The sequence below is a fragment of the Spathaspora passalidarum genome (genome assembly GCF_000223485.1).
Source record: "Spathaspora passalidarum NRRL Y-27907 unplaced genomic scaffold SPAPAscaffold_4, whole genome shotgun sequence".
In the NCBI taxonomy this organism is placed as follows: Eukaryota; Fungi; Ascomycota; class Pichiomycetes; order Serinales; family Debaryomycetaceae; genus Spathaspora; species Spathaspora passalidarum.
Genome location: NW_006767428.1, coordinates 1,417,775 through 1,434,125, shown reverse-complemented (window position 1 = coordinate 1,434,125; position 16,351 = coordinate 1,417,775). Strand labels below are relative to the sequence as shown.

General features: G+C 36.9%; 7 protein-coding genes across 7 annotated transcripts; 2 read left to right on the top strand and 5 right to left on the bottom strand. All coding sequences in view use genetic code 12, as the record gives it.

Moving 5' to 3' along the window:
* Window positions 1-43: 43 nt before the first annotated feature.
* Window positions 44-1,550, bottom strand: SPAPADRAFT_67130 (F-box protein; the record flags this gene model as incomplete). The annotated part of the gene is made up of 1 exon (XM_007375740.1): window positions 44-1,550. The coding sequence occupies one exon, from the start codon at window positions 1,476-1,478 to the stop codon at window positions 189-191; it is 1,290 nt and encodes a 429-aa protein (XP_007375802.1).
* Window positions 1,551-3,303: 1,753 nt separating this feature from the next.
* On the top strand, window positions 3,304-4,932 carry HGT1 (sugar porter family MFS transporter; the record flags this gene model as incomplete). The annotated part of the gene is made up of 1 exon (XM_007375739.1): window positions 3,304-4,932. One exon carries the CDS (start codon window positions 3,304-3,306, stop codon window positions 4,930-4,932), a length of 1,629 nt encoding a protein of 542 aa, XP_007375801.1.
* A 332-nt stretch (window positions 4,933-5,264) lies between these two features.
* RBD1 (Rbd1p) lies at window positions 5,265-7,006 on the bottom strand (the record flags this gene model as incomplete). The annotated part of the gene is made up of 1 exon (XM_007375738.1): window positions 5,265-7,006. The coding sequence occupies one exon, from the start codon at window positions 6,993-6,995 to the stop codon at window positions 5,328-5,330; it is 1,668 nt and encodes a 555-aa protein (XP_007375800.1).
* Window positions 7,007-8,411: 1,405 nt separating this feature from the next.
* CSI2 (Csi2p) lies at window positions 8,412-9,278 on the bottom strand (the record flags this gene model as incomplete). Its single annotated transcript, XM_007375737.1, has 1 exon — window positions 8,412-9,278. The coding sequence occupies one exon, from the start codon at window positions 9,276-9,278 to the stop codon at window positions 8,412-8,414; it is 867 nt and encodes a 288-aa protein (XP_007375799.1).
* Window positions 9,279-9,379: 101 nt separating this feature from the next.
* ATP19 (F1F0 ATP synthase subunit k) lies at window positions 9,380-10,153 on the bottom strand (the record flags this gene model as incomplete). Its single annotated transcript, XM_007375736.1, has 1 exon — window positions 9,380-10,153. One exon carries the CDS (start codon window positions 10,113-10,115, stop codon window positions 9,906-9,908), a length of 210 nt encoding a protein of 69 aa, XP_007375798.1.
* Window positions 10,154-11,657: 1,504 nt separating this feature from the next.
* Window positions 11,658-14,621, top strand: DIS3 (exosome catalytic subunit; the record flags this gene model as incomplete). The annotated part of the gene is made up of 1 exon (XM_007375735.1): window positions 11,658-14,621. The coding sequence occupies one exon, from the start codon at window positions 11,658-11,660 to the stop codon at window positions 14,619-14,621; it is 2,964 nt and encodes a 987-aa protein (XP_007375797.1).
* Window positions 14,622-14,759: 138 nt separating this feature from the next.
* RIB3 (3,4-dihydroxy-2-butanone-4-phosphate synthase) lies at window positions 14,760-15,371 on the bottom strand (the record flags this gene model as incomplete). Its single annotated transcript, XM_007375734.1, has 1 exon — window positions 14,760-15,371. The coding sequence occupies one exon, from the start codon at window positions 15,369-15,371 to the stop codon at window positions 14,760-14,762; it is 612 nt and encodes a 203-aa protein (XP_007375796.1).
* Window positions 15,372-16,351: the final 980 nt, after the last annotated feature.

Below are 16,351 nucleotides of genomic sequence, written 5' to 3'. Positions count from 1 at the left end.
ATTCAGTTAGAATACTTTTCAAGCAATACAAGAAGGAATTTTATTTATGTATCAATATAGTATGTATGAGATTAACTAATATGCACCATAAAGAATCTGAATTTCGATTGTTCTACATATTTGAATAAATTTGTGAGAAATTTACAGAATATTTGGTAGTGAGCTTCGGCATATATACACCAAACAACCTAACTGACGGATTTAAAATTCATGTTTCCATTTGCCGTTGTCACTGTAAAATAATGCATCTGATCTAACACAATTTGTTTCAAACATGGGAGTCTTTTTCGACTTGATACTTCTCTCCTAAGTTTATTTAATACTCTTTCTAACCTATGTTGTCCATACTGCACTCGGAAAACTTCTTCAAACACTTCAAACCCATGGGCATTGAAATTTTTGCCATAGAATATTCTTGTCAATGTTAATTGTTGTTCATGTAGTATCTTTAATAGCTTCTTTGGACTGTGACTGAATTCGTGGCCATACCATGGTTCCAAGTACAATGTATTTAACGTATTTTTCCTTATTGCCCGCAAGACTTTCATATAATTGATTGGGGCCGAGTTCAGCAATCCAAAATTACGAACATTGATGGTTTGGGAAAGTAAATGGATAATCTCAGGCACAACAAACGTAGGAAGAAATTTGTAGTAGCCTTGTGGAATACGAATGTATAACGATGTAACGTTACATAAGTCAAATAGTGTTACCAATGCCGAAACGTTAATACCTAACAAATTCCGAAAATTCAATGATAATTGTTCAATGTGTAACTTTTCAGGAAGTTTGTACCTTAGTAATTTGAGCGTGTCTTTTGTTTGAATAGTTAAACTTAGTTTTTTAAGCGACTTTAGACGATACACAAAAGATAAATCTTGATTGTAATCTTGATTAGGTGTTGACGCGAGAAGGGTTAATGATTGAATTGAATAATTATCCTCATCAAATATGAACTGATTATCTCTAATAATTACCAAATTGCGATATAAATAAGGTTCTCGAGAATACACTTCTCCCATAGAATTGTAACAAAGGTAAATATTAACCCCATCTAAAAAATCTCGCATAGCCCGAGATAACCCCATTGCAATCCCATTATCATCTCCGTGGAATAATATTTCTCGCAAAAACCGCAAACTGTATGTATGTTTCATCAAAGATATAAGCTTTTCACGACCATTAACAAGGGTGTAGTTGATATGAAGCGGAGTGTTAACGTAGTCACCTACTACTAGCTGGCGGACAGAACTAGTCTGCACGTATATACGAGAATAAAGCTTTCGAAAAGCTACATCACGTAGTAATTTGTTAATCAACAGAACCTGTAATAAATTGCATTGATTAAGATAACAAACTATCTCATAGAGGATTTCAACGGGTAAACATAAAAGCGAAGATTTTCCGCTCTGAGGGGAAGAGTCCATTGGAGATTGCATTTCATTGTACTGCCCAACCTTTCGTAAACTCCGTTGCATGGTACTATTAATAATGCGTGTTTGCTATCTCAGGGAACTAAATTTGAAATCTGATGCTTTGATCTGCACCCCCCTTGAATTGCAAAATAAAAAAAAAAAATAAAAGGAAAAATAACAATGGCTGCATCCAACCTATGTTCGATTAACCCCCACTCAAAAACAATATACACACGGGGTTAAAGTTTGAAACAGATTAACACATTAGTAAGCTTTTCTCCGAGGTTGAAATCACGTTGTTGTAATCAAAACCTAACCAAAACCTAACCAAAACCCAACCTGGTACTTATATCATTGAGTATAACTAGATTTTCATGGCACGCGATCGCCTAGAAACGCCCCATGTTAAATTCTGCCTGAATAAGTATGTGTGTCTGCATGGATGCTAGATGTCAATTGAATCATTCCAGAATCATAAACACCTCCCTGATCCTTTTATCAAGGAGTAACGGACCCCACTCCCCCCCTCCCCCCTTCAAAATAGACTTTAACATATATCAAATCTCGGGTAATTAGAAAAAAAAGTTTTTCCGCTTTTCATCGAGGAATGCATTAGTGAATTTCAGGTTTCGGAATCGTTTAAGATATTATCCATCACCATTCCCAGGCCAAGTGTTCTGGTTATCAACCTAATCGTAATGGTAGCTGCCCCAGTTTAAAATGTTTCTAGCGAGAATCACAAACATGGATCGAATCCATTGAAAAAATTAAGCCTCGAATGATGCCGTGTGAAATACGTTTTGTTAATAATTATATACAATCGGCTGTACCAGGAATCTGGCCCACATTACCTCATGTGAATTATGCAGAACAATGTCGGATGATCAGATATCCGATTACCTAAAAAAAGAAATGACCGTAAATGTAACAACCAGACATTTCTTTTTGTTTTCGATGGATCTATGTCATTTGTGCGCGAAATTTTTGGCTGCGGAAAGGCGGTGAACACAAAAAGAAACCAGTTCCAAAACGGGGAAAATTTTAGATCGTACATATTAAGATGTTGTGCGTCATTAGTTTCACTTTTGTTTAATTAAAACGGGGTCATGGAAAAAACAAAGATCTATTGATAAAATTTTTCAAAGTCTTACTGTGAAGGGGACTCGAGTTCAGTTTTGCGGGGTGGGGTTATCTAAATTCATGATCACGGTATAGGGTGCTTTTAAAAGTTTAAATCCAAACCCTTCGTTAATTCTTGTAGATGGAGTAACTTTACCCAGACAATAATACTTGCTATTCCGGAAAAATCATGCATAATTACATATGCATACTTCTTCTTGTGCCAAGCATAGTGGAAAAATCAGCCAACTGCTCCTTTACACGGCTTTGAGAGACGGCGGCTTTGAAACAAAAACAGGAATGGGAACAATGATATTTTCTCATTGCTGGAAAAATCCAAGCACGCTATAAAAAAAAATATTTTGTGGAAATTCACCCCGAAACAATGGGGAATTGGGAGCAAAAAAATAATTGTGCGTGCGCCCAGCCTTACCCCAGAGACAAGTTTAGCCAACCCACGGAGAAACTCAGTGGGAAAACTCCACGGATATTTACCCTTTGTGCATACAGGAAAAATTTTTCTTTGTATGCAAGCAAGAAAAATATGAAATGTATAATAATAATAATAATAATAATAAAAAAAATAAATGCAAATCTGGAGGTAAAAACCGCAATGCGGGATGACACCTACGACTAGCTAGAGGGTCACTTGTAGTTGGGATTTCTAGTATAAAAGCGGACCATATTCCCCGAATTTCAAGTCATTCTCGGATTCTTATTTTCTCTTACTTCATTATAATATCCAAGTAGTAATATAAACTACAAAAAAATGCCTTCTAAACTTGATGTATACTGTGCAAAGCCCGCTTTGCAAGTGAGGACTTTCTTAGACAAGTTCCCAAAGATCTACAATGTCTACTTCATTGCCATGATTTCTACCATTGCTGGTATGATGTTTGGTTTTGATATTTCTTCCATGTCTGCCTTCATTGGTACTGAGAGTTATATCAATTTCTTTGACAACCCTGGTTCTACCATTCAAGGTTTCATTACTTCTTGTATGGCTTTAGGTTCATTCTTTGGTTCCATTGCTTCTTCGTTCATTTCCGAACCATTCGGTAGAAGATTATCTTTGATGGTTTGTTCCTTCCTTTGGATGGTCGGTGCTGCTATTCAATCTTCATCGCAAAACCGTGCTCAATTAATTATTGGTCGTATTATCTCTGGTGTCGGTGTTGGTTTCGGTTCTTCTGTGGCTCCAATTTACGGTGCTGAATTAGCTCCAAGAAAGATCAGAGGTTTAATTGGTGGTCTTTTCCAATTCTCCGTCACTTTAGGTATTTTGATTATGTTCTACCTTTCTTACGGGTTGGGTCATATTCATGGTGTTGCTTCCTTCAGAATTTCCTGGGGTTTGCAAATTGTTCCAGGTTTACTTATGTTCTTTGGTGTCTTTATCATTCCAGAATCTCCACGTTGGTTGGCCAAGCAAGACTTGTGGGACCAAGCTGAAGATATTGTTGCTAGAATCCAAGCCAAGGGTGATAAGGAACATCCAGATGTCTTGGTTGAAATTGGTGAAATTAAGGAACAACTTTTGATTGAAGAAAGTGCCAAGTCTATTGGTTACGCTACCTTATTCAGAAAGAAGTATCTCAGAAGAACTTTGACTGCTATCTTTGCTCAAATCTGGCAACAATTAACTGGTATGAACGTTATGATGTACTATATCGTTTATATTTTCCAAATGGCTGGTTACTCTGGTAATGCTAACTTGGTTGCTTCTTCCATTCAATACGTTTTAAACACCGCAACTACTGTTCCTGCCTTATTCTTGTTTGATAGAATTGGTAGAAGACCATTATTGGTTGGTGGTGCTATTTTCATGATGATTTTCCAATTCGGTGTTGCTGGTATCTTAGCTACTTACTCTGTTCCATGGCCAGATTCAGGTAATGAATCCGTTACCATTAGAATCCCTGAAGACAACAAGACTGCTTCCAGAGGTGTTATTGCTTGTTGTTACTTGTTTGTGTGTTCGTTTGCTTCCACCTGGGGTGTGGGTATCTGGGTCTACTGTTCTGAAGTTTGGGGTGATTCCAGAATCTCACAAAGAGGTAACGCTTTATCTACTGCTGCTAACTGGATCATTAACTTTGCTATTGCCATGTACACTCCATCTGGATTCAAGAACATCTCATGGAAGACTTATATTATCTACGGTGTCTTTTGTATTGTCATGGCCATCCACGTCTTCTTCGGATTCCCAGAAACTAGAGGTAAGAGATTGGAAGAAATCGGAGAAATGTGGGACTCCAATGTTCCAGCTTGGAGATCTGGTTCTTGGGAACCACACATTCCTGCTACTTCAGATGCTGAAATTGCTAGAAAGTTGAGTCTTGAACACAAAGAAGGAGGATTAATGGAAGACTCAAACTCATCTGCTGATAGAGTCTAATCCTCTCTTTTTTTTTGTTTGTTTGCGTAATGTGATACGATAATATTAATGTGTATAGTATTGTTAAATTAATGATTTTTCTATTAGGTCATGTAATTTACTATTATTTTTAACCAACACAGTCATCCATATAATTATCATCAACACTTGGCACGTGCAAACCGTTTCAGTGTAGATTATTTTCAACACCCACCATGTAATTCCGGAGGGGGAGAAGGAGGGGTGGGGGCTTACTCTAAGCCCAGTTTCAATTAATCCATTTCTCCTCAGCTAATTGTGAACACATTTCCATTCTACATGTTAAAAATTTCCTCAATTAACTGAGGGTAGCTATCTTCACGAACATTACTATCATTACATTATATATAAAAAAAAACAATTCTAAAATTTTTACTCTAAATAACCTTCTTCCTCTTTAAAAACCCAAATGTAAACATGGCAATAATCATATAAATCCCAATTCCAATACCAACACCCTGCTGATGTACAAATCCATCACCAGGATCAATCTGGTTACGAGGAACAACAGGCAGTGCCTGGAATACATCATAATTAGCATTAACATCTCGCTTGTGGCCACTAGAATTCTCAATACTTGAAGGTAAACTATCACCAGAGGTGAGAACGGTAGTTATTGTTTTTTGAACCATGGAAGTTTCCGGTGTTTCTGTTGGTGTAGGTGTGGCAGTTGCGGTTCCCGTGGGGCTATTAACTTCTGACACAGTAACTTGTCCCACATCACACCAGCCATGCACTGGGATACAGTTGATATATTTACACCAATGACAGGTGTCTCCACGGTCAATGCCGCTCTTGAAGAAGTTCTTAATCAACACGGCAAAATATACAATGGCAAGGGCAAATGCCACAACTCTAGCACCAATCCATATATAGAATCGGGTCCGTATCTTGTCTTCAATCGCGTACATTGGATTCCAATGATCGATAAATTGTTGTAAAGTATCACGCCCTTTTCGATAGACAATTATTCCATCGACATAAACCCAATATGGATCTTTCAAAAAGACAATCGCCATGAGAATCCCCATAGCAAATCCTCCAATATGACTGAAATTATCCAACCCGGGTAAAAGTCCCAATACAAATGACACGACAATCTCCCCAATCATGATGAATATAAAAAGAGTGTAGTGTTTTGTACCGTACATGTTTGTATTCTTCTTTCCAGTGTAAACAAACAAGATCATATTTGTAGCTACTATCCCGAAAAGCGCTCCCAGGGCACCAGTAGAGGCAATACCTACCGGGGTAAAGTTTGCCCCTAAAAGAAACCCAGCTATACCACTAGCAATGTAAATAATGGCATATTTTAAAATTCCAATATTACGCTCAATTGAACCTCCCATAGTCACTTGTAATAACAAGTTAAAGATAATATGCAAGAACCCAGCATGAAGGAAAATTGGAATAAAGATTCTATACCATTGATCAGGAATAAATGCATTTTTCTCAATTGGTATCCCTGAAAGACCGCATAATTCAGCAAGGTTACATACATAAGTATCAACTGTAGTGGAATTAGCACAGGGGAATGAAATTGTAGTATCGTTAGTTATCCCCAATACTTGATGCATGCAAGGTACATATCTTGCACCCATGTTAATCAACAAATATGTTGATGGACCCAACATGGGATTGAAGTATGGTTGGGTTTGAAATGCTGATCCCGTTAAAATTCTCATCCGTACCAACTCCACAATGAATACAATAACCTGAATCAAGGTAACAACAATGGTGAAATAAGGAAGACGGGTATAATGGAATCGAGGTTTGCTTCTTAATGTACGTATTCGATTCTTTTCATTTCTTCTAAATCTGTCCTCTACACTTTCAAAATCTTGATCACTACTACTTTCATTAGATGTTTCAGTTGGTTTATCGTGATTACTGAATGGATTGGAATAGTTCTGTTCAGTATCAAGAGAAACCATATCGAAATTTCTAGGGTTGTGGGAATTGTTATCTCTGAATGGGTCATGCTCACCTGGACTATTGGAATCAACTGGTATTGGTGGCAAGTCACGATTTACCAATGTTGACATTTCGTATTCGTCAGTAGTGTTAGATGTAGTTTTTCTTGCGATTCGATCAGTTGGATATTGGCTTTGATATTGAATGTAAGGATTTCTCAGTTGTTGTGACGTGACATACCGGGGAGAACCAGTCAATGAACGGTCTTGATAGGGGTGGCTATGTTCAGGCGCATCGAGAGGCTGGGTAGGATTTTGTTGAAATTGGCGTGGAGCTAATTGTTTCTTTGGAAGTAGAGGAAGTGATGCTTGACTATTTACCTCTGAAGTTTTCTTGCCAGCTAATTTATTCAACGTTGTTTCTGAACGTGAAGATTGGGGGAGATCGAGTACCGAACTTGGATGTTGTGGCTGCTGATTATGATACGGGGAGTGTGATTGCAGATGGTTGCTGTATTGCTGCTCTAATGGAGACGTTGGTGTGAAATCAAACGAATCGTCCATGGAATCGCGGTATTCTCGTTGTCTGGATTGTAGTCGTGGATTTGACTGGTAACTGCTCCCATCAGTGTCTATGGGGTATGGTAATCTACTCATAGTGAAGTCAACTGTGTATTACAAGTGAATGCGACTGTGTTTCGCACGATTATCTGATGTATGCAACTAGTAGCAGGACGTCCTATCAGAGAATGAAGATCTTGTGTTATTTATTTTTTTGTATCAAACCATCTAGCTTAGTTAAAAACTAAACTTTTGTAAGAGGGCAAAAAAAAAAAAAGAAGGAGACAGAAAGAGAGAGGACGTGTTGGGGTTTATAAAGTTGACATAAGCTTTCTCTTTTTTGTTTTTGTAGATTGCCCTGTTTGTGGTTACAACGCACAATGTAGCATATCTACTTGCGAACTGACAAAGCCTTGGGCAAAAAAGAAAGAAGATCTAATTGTTAACTAGACAATAGAGTCCCTAATGTGACAAATCTGCTGATTAAATTTAGGAAAACAGGAAATTTTTAAGTTTCTAAAATTAACTTTTCTTTTTCTACTGTTTGGGAAAATTGGCAAAAATTGTGTCTCGCGCGTACAGTGCTTCATCTTGCGTAGAATGATGTGGGCTCATGCAAAGCATGGCCTATTACGTCAGTGCATGTCGCTTCGTGCACTGGACATTTACACAATCGGGCAAATTACATTTTAGTATTAGCTAAATGTCGTACTAATTATTATTTAAGCATTCTCGTCAGATGCAATCTTCGTCCATTGTCTGTACCGAAACATTCCCCTGTAAAACTGTCAAAATAACACGATTAGCTATTCAATTACACTGCTTATTATAGAAACGTCATAATCCTCCCTTAACAAGCAACACAATAACAAAGTCTTAGCAAGTCTACAAGAAATTTTTACGTTTTTTTATTTTTTTGTTTTTAAAAAAAATTATGCCATTTCGCATTTGCACTACCATATTATCTCAAACTCTATCTTGTATTAACTATTTAAATAATGCATCGTTAGATAATGGATCAGCTTCCAATACTTGGTTTCTCTTCTTGATCTTTCTTTCCAATGCTTGTTCGGCTCTAGCCATGGCTTGCTTAGCTGCTTGTTGTTTAACTTGGGCTCTAACAAAGTTTGGAGAAACATATTCCTTGTTTTCATAAATCTTTGGTCCACCAAATGACCCTTCCAAAATGGTAATTAAAGTTAACACTAATCTTGGTCCAATTTCAACCAAACTTAATTCTTCAGGGTTGATATCGTTAGATTCGTTGTCTTTAACATCAACGGTTTCGTTGATCTGGTAGTTTCTGATCCAGATCTTACCATCAACAATCGAGAAAGTCATGACATGATCAATGAATGGCTTTGATTTTCTAGCATTTGGTGGCACCCCAAAAGTATGGGTAAACATTTCTTTCAACAATTTAAAATGGTCGTTTTCTAAAAATGACTTGTCAAAACTTAAAATTGGTCTGGATCCCTTTAAACAGTTCCCAGTGAAATTTAATTCATTTAAAGTATGTAAATTTTGAATATGGAATTTAAGAGTTGGTCCATTAGGTGGCTTGGTAATCCAAAGGTATAAATCTTGATGTTTTCTGCATTCAAAAAAGAAAATGTTATTACAATTGTATAATTCAGCAACTTCGTTTAATTGATGCAAGTTCTTTTTGGAATCGAATTTTGGTTCTTTACGGGCATGTGGTAACAAATTCATTAAATCGGAAATCAAATGACGATGTCTATAAGTGATACCACGAGAGGAAATCACCAAAACTCTTTGTCGGTTTATATGTTTGGTTTTTTCCGATGTTTCCTTTGATGATTTGGATTGTAAAGCCTTGTAGATTGCTGACATTATTGAGTGTTTGTACCGATTCAAAAGATATTAACCTAGGTTATAGATTTGAAATTTTTTTAGTGCAGAGCATCGCAAGTAAGTTTTTCTGGAAAAATAACGTGTTACCCGGAACCTTTCCATATGGTAGCATTAAATTGAATAAGACTACAATGATAGATACGATTCTAGCGAAGGATACTACTTTCGAACTCAACTATATGCTGATGACATCCCTGCTATGGATGTTTTGACAAGCCGCACTGAACAAACTTGTAGCAAGTTAGTGTCCGAAATAGTGGCTACTGGCAGTATTGCACTTACTACTTCAAACCACAAACTTGTGGAAAGGATATATGGTGGGATATATGCACCTTGGTGTATATGTCGACTATATGTACATATATTGATAAAAGATTTATAAAAGGAACTAAAGGTATGTATCAAAGCAAGATTTTAGTCTAACTCACAAATCTAAAGATGGACACAATTTCAAACAAAATAAAACAACTCTTAACTATGGACATACATCTATAACCAATATCCAAATTATTAACCATTTGTTGTAATCATTCCTTCCTCACTTTGATGGTCTAACATTTGAAAAATAAATAATTTAAATCACACTTATAAAAAAACTATATTCCTCTAATGCTTTTCTTCAGCAGTATGCTTGGCTAACCATTCCTTGACAAACTTTTCTTCTTCTGGAGAAGAAGCGTTGATGGCTGGTCCAGCAGAGACTTCCTTAGCAGCCCATGGCTTTGGGGCAACCAAGTAGACAACAGCACCTAAAGTGGCAATAGCTAATTGATGTGGTTGGAAAGTTCTACCAAGAATAGTGTAAGCAGCACCCATTGTATCTTTAAGTTATGAATTATTAAGTAAGTGGTGTTAAAGAGAGACTATGTCTTTTGTGATTAATACTCGGATTGAATCGAGAAAGTGAGTGAAAAATTTGTTTGGTTTTGCCAGTTTTAATTGGACAGCAGTAGGTCACGTGAATAACAAGTGGTAGCGTTTTATTGAGTTGCGAAAAGAATAACACAATTCTAGACCAGCGTTTGTAAACTTATTTCGAATGGTCTGAAGAATTTTGGCATATCTTTAAGGTTATTTTGGTGTTAGATTGAATATTGAATTGGTGTTAATATGAACGGTTCAATTAATATAAATTCAAATAGTATTGATCTATCTACCTTGGAAGAACTAAGAGATCCGAATCTAATAAGTCGATACCCACCATTGTACAACCGGAAACAAAACCTAATCAATATTGAAGGTCGACATCAGATTATAAACAGATCCTCTCCCACTAAACTAGGAAGTACAAATACAGTGCCAGGAAGAATACCCCAGCTACAACCTTTTAAAACTCAGGATTCGTTTGACTCATACAAATCACCCAAGAAAAGGCATCGATTCATGAATTTTTTTAAAGGATTTACAAAACACAGCTCAAAACTATCCAAACTGGAGCTATTAAAACAATCTATCAGCAAACCTTTGATGACAGGTGCGACTGCAGTATCATCACATGAGTCTCTGGACTCGATATATATGAACAGTTTATATCCCACCAGAAAGTCAAACTCCATCAAAATCAAACGGGATTCATTTGAACAAATGGCGTATGTTAGAAATCAAGATTCAATCAAGAGAAGAGAAATGTATTTGTCAAAATTGAAATTCCAACCATTGTCGCCTCCAATGGGAACGTCGGCCATTCAAAGCATAGTTATTCCACCAATAGGATCAAACTTTACTCTTGATCATCTGGAAGTTCCTCGATTCACTAATAGAATTGTACATCCTAATTTACAACTGCCCTCACCAAGAACTGAAAGAAATACTGGACGGTCGAGCAGAAGAAGAAGAAAGAGAGACCAAGAACAGGAAATCCTTATGGATTCACCAACTTTTGCGAGATACGATTTGATGAATTTGAATAGTTCCAATAATGGATTTTCGCCAATTGAAGACTATGATATGGCTGGTCCTCATACAAGTTCCCCTTATTTAATTACATCTTCATTTGTGCCACTTAGTGAAACTAGTGATTCTGATGAAAGTTATTATAGTTTTGCCAAATCAGATGAAGACGTTGAAGTTAAACGTGTGAATTCTAGTACCAGTAAAGTGAGAGATAGAAAAGTTTCTTCACCAATTTATCGGATCACTCACAACTCACCAACTCGTGCATTTACTTCATTTAACGATAAATTGAACGAACAATCCAGAAAACATCTTTCAAGGAATAGACGGTGAATAATGTTTGCAGTCAATATCAGTTGATTATATGCAGTACGTTTATTTTGCTCTCTAACAAAATTTTGTTTGGTAAAAAAAAATAGATGAGATGGATTTACAACCAAACTTTACAGCCGCCATTCACAGTTCATGATTACTAATAGAAAGAGATTGTCTAGTGGATTGAGTGTCACATCTAAAGTGTTTGTCCGTTCAAGAAACGGAAACGCACTTAAGATTGTTCGTGAACACTATTTGAGAAACGATATCCCTTGCTATTCCCACGCCTGTCACAAATGTCAAGAAATAGTCAAGCCGGATGCTCAGGGACAACTTCCTAAATTCATCTTATCATCTTCTCCAACCAAAACCAAAGATGGCGTGAGTCATTATGTGGTGATTGATACCAATATCATCCTTCATGCCATTGACTTGTTGGAAAACACACAGTGTTTCTACGATGTCATTGTCCCACAAACTGTGTTGGAAGAAGTTAGAAACCGGTCGTTCCCAATATATCAAAGATTAAGAAACTTGGTGAAATCAGAAGACAAGAGGTTTGTCGTGTTCCATAATGAGTACAACGAGGCAACCTATGTCAATCGAGAAAAGGGTCAATCCATCAATGATAGAAATGACCATGCCATCAGAAAAGTAGCCAGTTGGTTCAACTCACATTTAAATACCGAGAATTCACCTACTCCTATTCATATTATTTTTATTTGTAATGACGTTGACAACTGTACCAAAGCCAAACAAGAAGGAATCGATGCTAGATCCTTGGTGGATTACATTGATAGTTTACCTAATGGGGAAGATTTGCGTGATTTGATTCCTAGTGATATTGTCCTTCCCGGGAACTTTGAAGGGGACCAAAATGAAACTGTATTCCCAGAATATTACTCAAACGCAAGAATCATGGCCGGTATAAAAAATGGTACTTTGTACCAAGGTATGTTGAACATTTCGTCTTATAACTACCTTCAAGGGACAGTACTGGTACCTGCATTCAAGAAACCTTTGTTGATTATTGGATCCAAGAACCTTAACAGAGCATTCAATTCAGATTCAGTGATTGTGGAATTGTTACCTAAGGATAAGTGGAAGGAACCTTCTAGTACCATTATTGAAGAAGGCTCTATCGGAGCCGATGACAATGCCGGTGATGATGAGGATGATTTAGGTGAAGAAACCGGAGGTGTTGTTCTGGACAAGGAACGAGTATTCTTAGCACAAGAAGCCATGAAGGCTACCTCATCTAAAACTAACGAACTGCGTCTTCAACCTACTGCCAAGATTGTTGGAGTTGTGAGAAGATCATGGAGATACTATGTTGGTCAAATTGCCCCTAGTTCTGTAAGTGAAGAAACTGGACACTCATCAAGATCTTGCTTTGTTATTTTAATGGATAAACTCTTGCCCAAGGTCCGTATCAGAACCCGTAAGGCTAAGGAATACTTGGGTCAACGTATTGTTATTGTGGTGGATTCATGGCCATCAAACTCTCGCTATCCAAATGGTCATTTTGTGAGAACTTTAGGTGAAATTGAAAGTGCTGAGGCTGAAACTGAAGCATTATTATTGGAACATGATGTTGAATACCGTCCATTCTCCAAGAATGTGTTAGACTGTTTACCTAAAGAGGGAGATAACTGGGTTGTTCCCGATATGACTGATCCACAAGATCCTCAGTTGAAAAAGAGAGTTGATTTAAGAGATAGATTGGTATGTTCCATTGATCCACCCGGATGTGTTGATATCGATGATGCATTGCATGCTAGAGTGTTACCTAACGGGAACTATGAAGTGGGTGTTCATATTGCTGATGTAACGCATTTTGTTAAACCAAACACTGCGTTGGATCAAGAAGGTGCCTCGAGAGGTACTTCCGTTTATTTAGTGGATAAACGTATTGATATGTTGCCTATGCTTTTAGGTACTAATTTATGTTCCTTAAAACCATTTGTTGATAGATTTGCTTTTAGTGTTATCTGGGAGTTGGATGAAAATGCCAATATTCTCAAGGTTGATTATATGAAATCGGTGATTAAATCGAGACAAGCATTTTCATATGAACAAGCACAGTTGAGAATTGATGATCCTACACAAACCGACGAATTGACAAATTCCATGAGAGTTTTATTGAAACTCTCCAAGAAATTAAAACAAGGAAGAATGGATGCCGGTGCTTTGAATTTAGCCTCGCCGGAAGTTAAGGTTCATATGGATAGTGAAACTTCTGATCCACAAGAGGTTGAAATCAAGAAATTATTAGAAACAAATTCCTTGGTTGAAGAATTCATGTTGTTTGCCAACATTTCCGTAGCCAGAAAGATTTACGATTCATACCCACAAACAGCCATGTTGAGAAGACACGCACCTCCACCCGCCACCAACTTTGAAACCTTGAATGATATGTTGAATGTACGCAAGAATGGAATGTCAATTTCTTTGGAGTCTTCAAAGGCACTTGCTGATTCTCTTGATAGAATCGTTGATCCAAACGATCCATATTTCAATACATTGATAAGAATTATGTCTACTAGATGTATGATGGCTGCCGAATATTTCCCCTCTGGTTCCTACGGATACCCTGAGTTCAGACATTATGGTTTAGCCGTGGATATATATACCCATTTCACATCTCCTATCCGTAGATATTGTGATGTTGTTGTACATAGACAATTGGCTGGTGCTATAGGATACGAAAACCTTGATTTAAGTCATCGTGATAAACAAAGAATGGAAATGATTGTCAAGAATATCAATAAACGTCATAGAAACGCCCAATTTGCTGGAAGATCCAGTATCGAATACTATGTCGGCCAAGTAATGAGAAATAATGAGGCTGAGCATGAAGGGTATGTCATCAAGTGTTTCAATAATGGTATTGTTGTGCTAGTACCGAAATTTGGGGTTGAAGGTTTGATTAAGTTGGAAACCATGGGTGACTTGGCCACTGCTAACTACAATGAAGACAAGTATGAATTGACATTTACTGATTTGAAAGGTGCACAACGTACAGTTGCTATGTTTGACAAGGTTACTGTTGATGTTAAATCAGTCAAGGATGAAGTTAGTGGTAAGAGAAGAGCACAACTTATGCTTAGGTAGGAAATTGTATATTATTAGTTTTTATACCATTTATAAATAATTCTTTGTACAAATTGTATGCTTTATTTTTTTTTTTCTATTAAGAATCTTCTGGTTTATATTGTTTAATTATCTTTAATGATGTGGCCCTCCATGCATTCAATTGATGTAATCGACTAATTGTTTAATGTTGATGATTTTGATCTTGTGATCAGCACTGAACTTTATACAGTCATCCAATCTCATCATTAAACCATCTTCATCTCGCACCAATTCACAAATAACTGCAGCTGGTTGCAATCCGGTCAATTCACACAATTGCACGGCTGCTTCAGTGTGTCCTCTTCTTTCCTTTAATAAACCAGGAACGGCTCTTAAAGGTAAAACATGGCCTGGTCTGATAAAGTCTTCTGGTTTAGACTTGGCAAATGCCAATTTATTGGCAGTAAGAGCACGATCATGAGCACTGATACCAGTGGTTGTTCCTTCAGCAACATCACAAGTTACAGTATAAGCAGTGCCGTGTCTATCAGACTTACCTTTTATCATAGGTTGTAAATCTAAAGCATCAGCTCTGGCGGTGGATAATGGGACACAGACATATCCAGAAGAGTAACGAACAAGAAAAGCCATCTTCTCTTGGGTTATTAATTCGGCAGCTATAATTAAATCCCCCTCATTTTCCCGGTCTTCGTCATCCATGACTACCAAGAATTCTCCGTTTTTAAACGCATCTAATGCTTCTGGGATTGGTGTAAAAATTTTACTCATGTTTGTCTTAATTGTTTGTAGTTACTTGGTAATTTTAAATTGGACGATTTGTAATAAAAGCTTAGTAAAACCACGAAATAAAGCTAATTCTTTCTTTTTGAAAACAAAAAAAAAAATACTCAATGACTAATTTAAAAATAGTTACAAATTGCAAACGTGAGTTCGTGAAGCTAATCTTGTTTCAGGGTAATGTAACCTTTAAAGTATCAACAAATATCAATGGTGTCTGTAAACAAAGAGAGTTTAAATGATTCATAAATTTGAAAATTTCCTCTGGGGTTTTCGTTGGCAATTTGTGCGATGATGGCGGGTAGCCCTCGGCATTTTTTTCCGATTTTGTCATCAAAATGATTACGCCATATTACGTTTTTCGTGCGGGCCAAATTAGTAATAGTTGACATACGACGCTATTTTCTTTTGTCAGCACGTCCATCAGTGCGGCGAAAGAATCATGCCACCAGAAAAGATCACGTTGCCGTCTAGTATTCTAACCGATTATTGTTGTTGTTATTATTCTTCTTGTGATAATTAAACTTTTAGATTCTTATACCTCCAGCCATGACCGTGTCGTTCTGGTTTAGTTTCATTGTACGAGCGTTTGAAGAAGAAGAAGAAGTTGTAGTTGTAGTAATAGGAATGCAGAAGTAAATGTATGAAATATAACCAATTATTCAACCAGGACATTTTCGTAGCACAGGTGCACTTACTGACCATCTTCGTTCCGAATCATTTAGTGCCTAAAGTGTCTGTGATATTTAATTATTACAAACATGAATTAGCAGCCAATTATTATTGTTTGTCTATTAATAGTTCAAGCAATGAAAATCATATGGGTTTCTCCAACCTGAACTTTATCTACAATTGTCTGCAAGCGTACATACACTTTATTCTATGATCTCTTAAACAAACCAAAACAAAAAAAAAGTTTATTATATTAAATCAATCAACCAATCCATCCATCCAATTGGATCTGATAACTC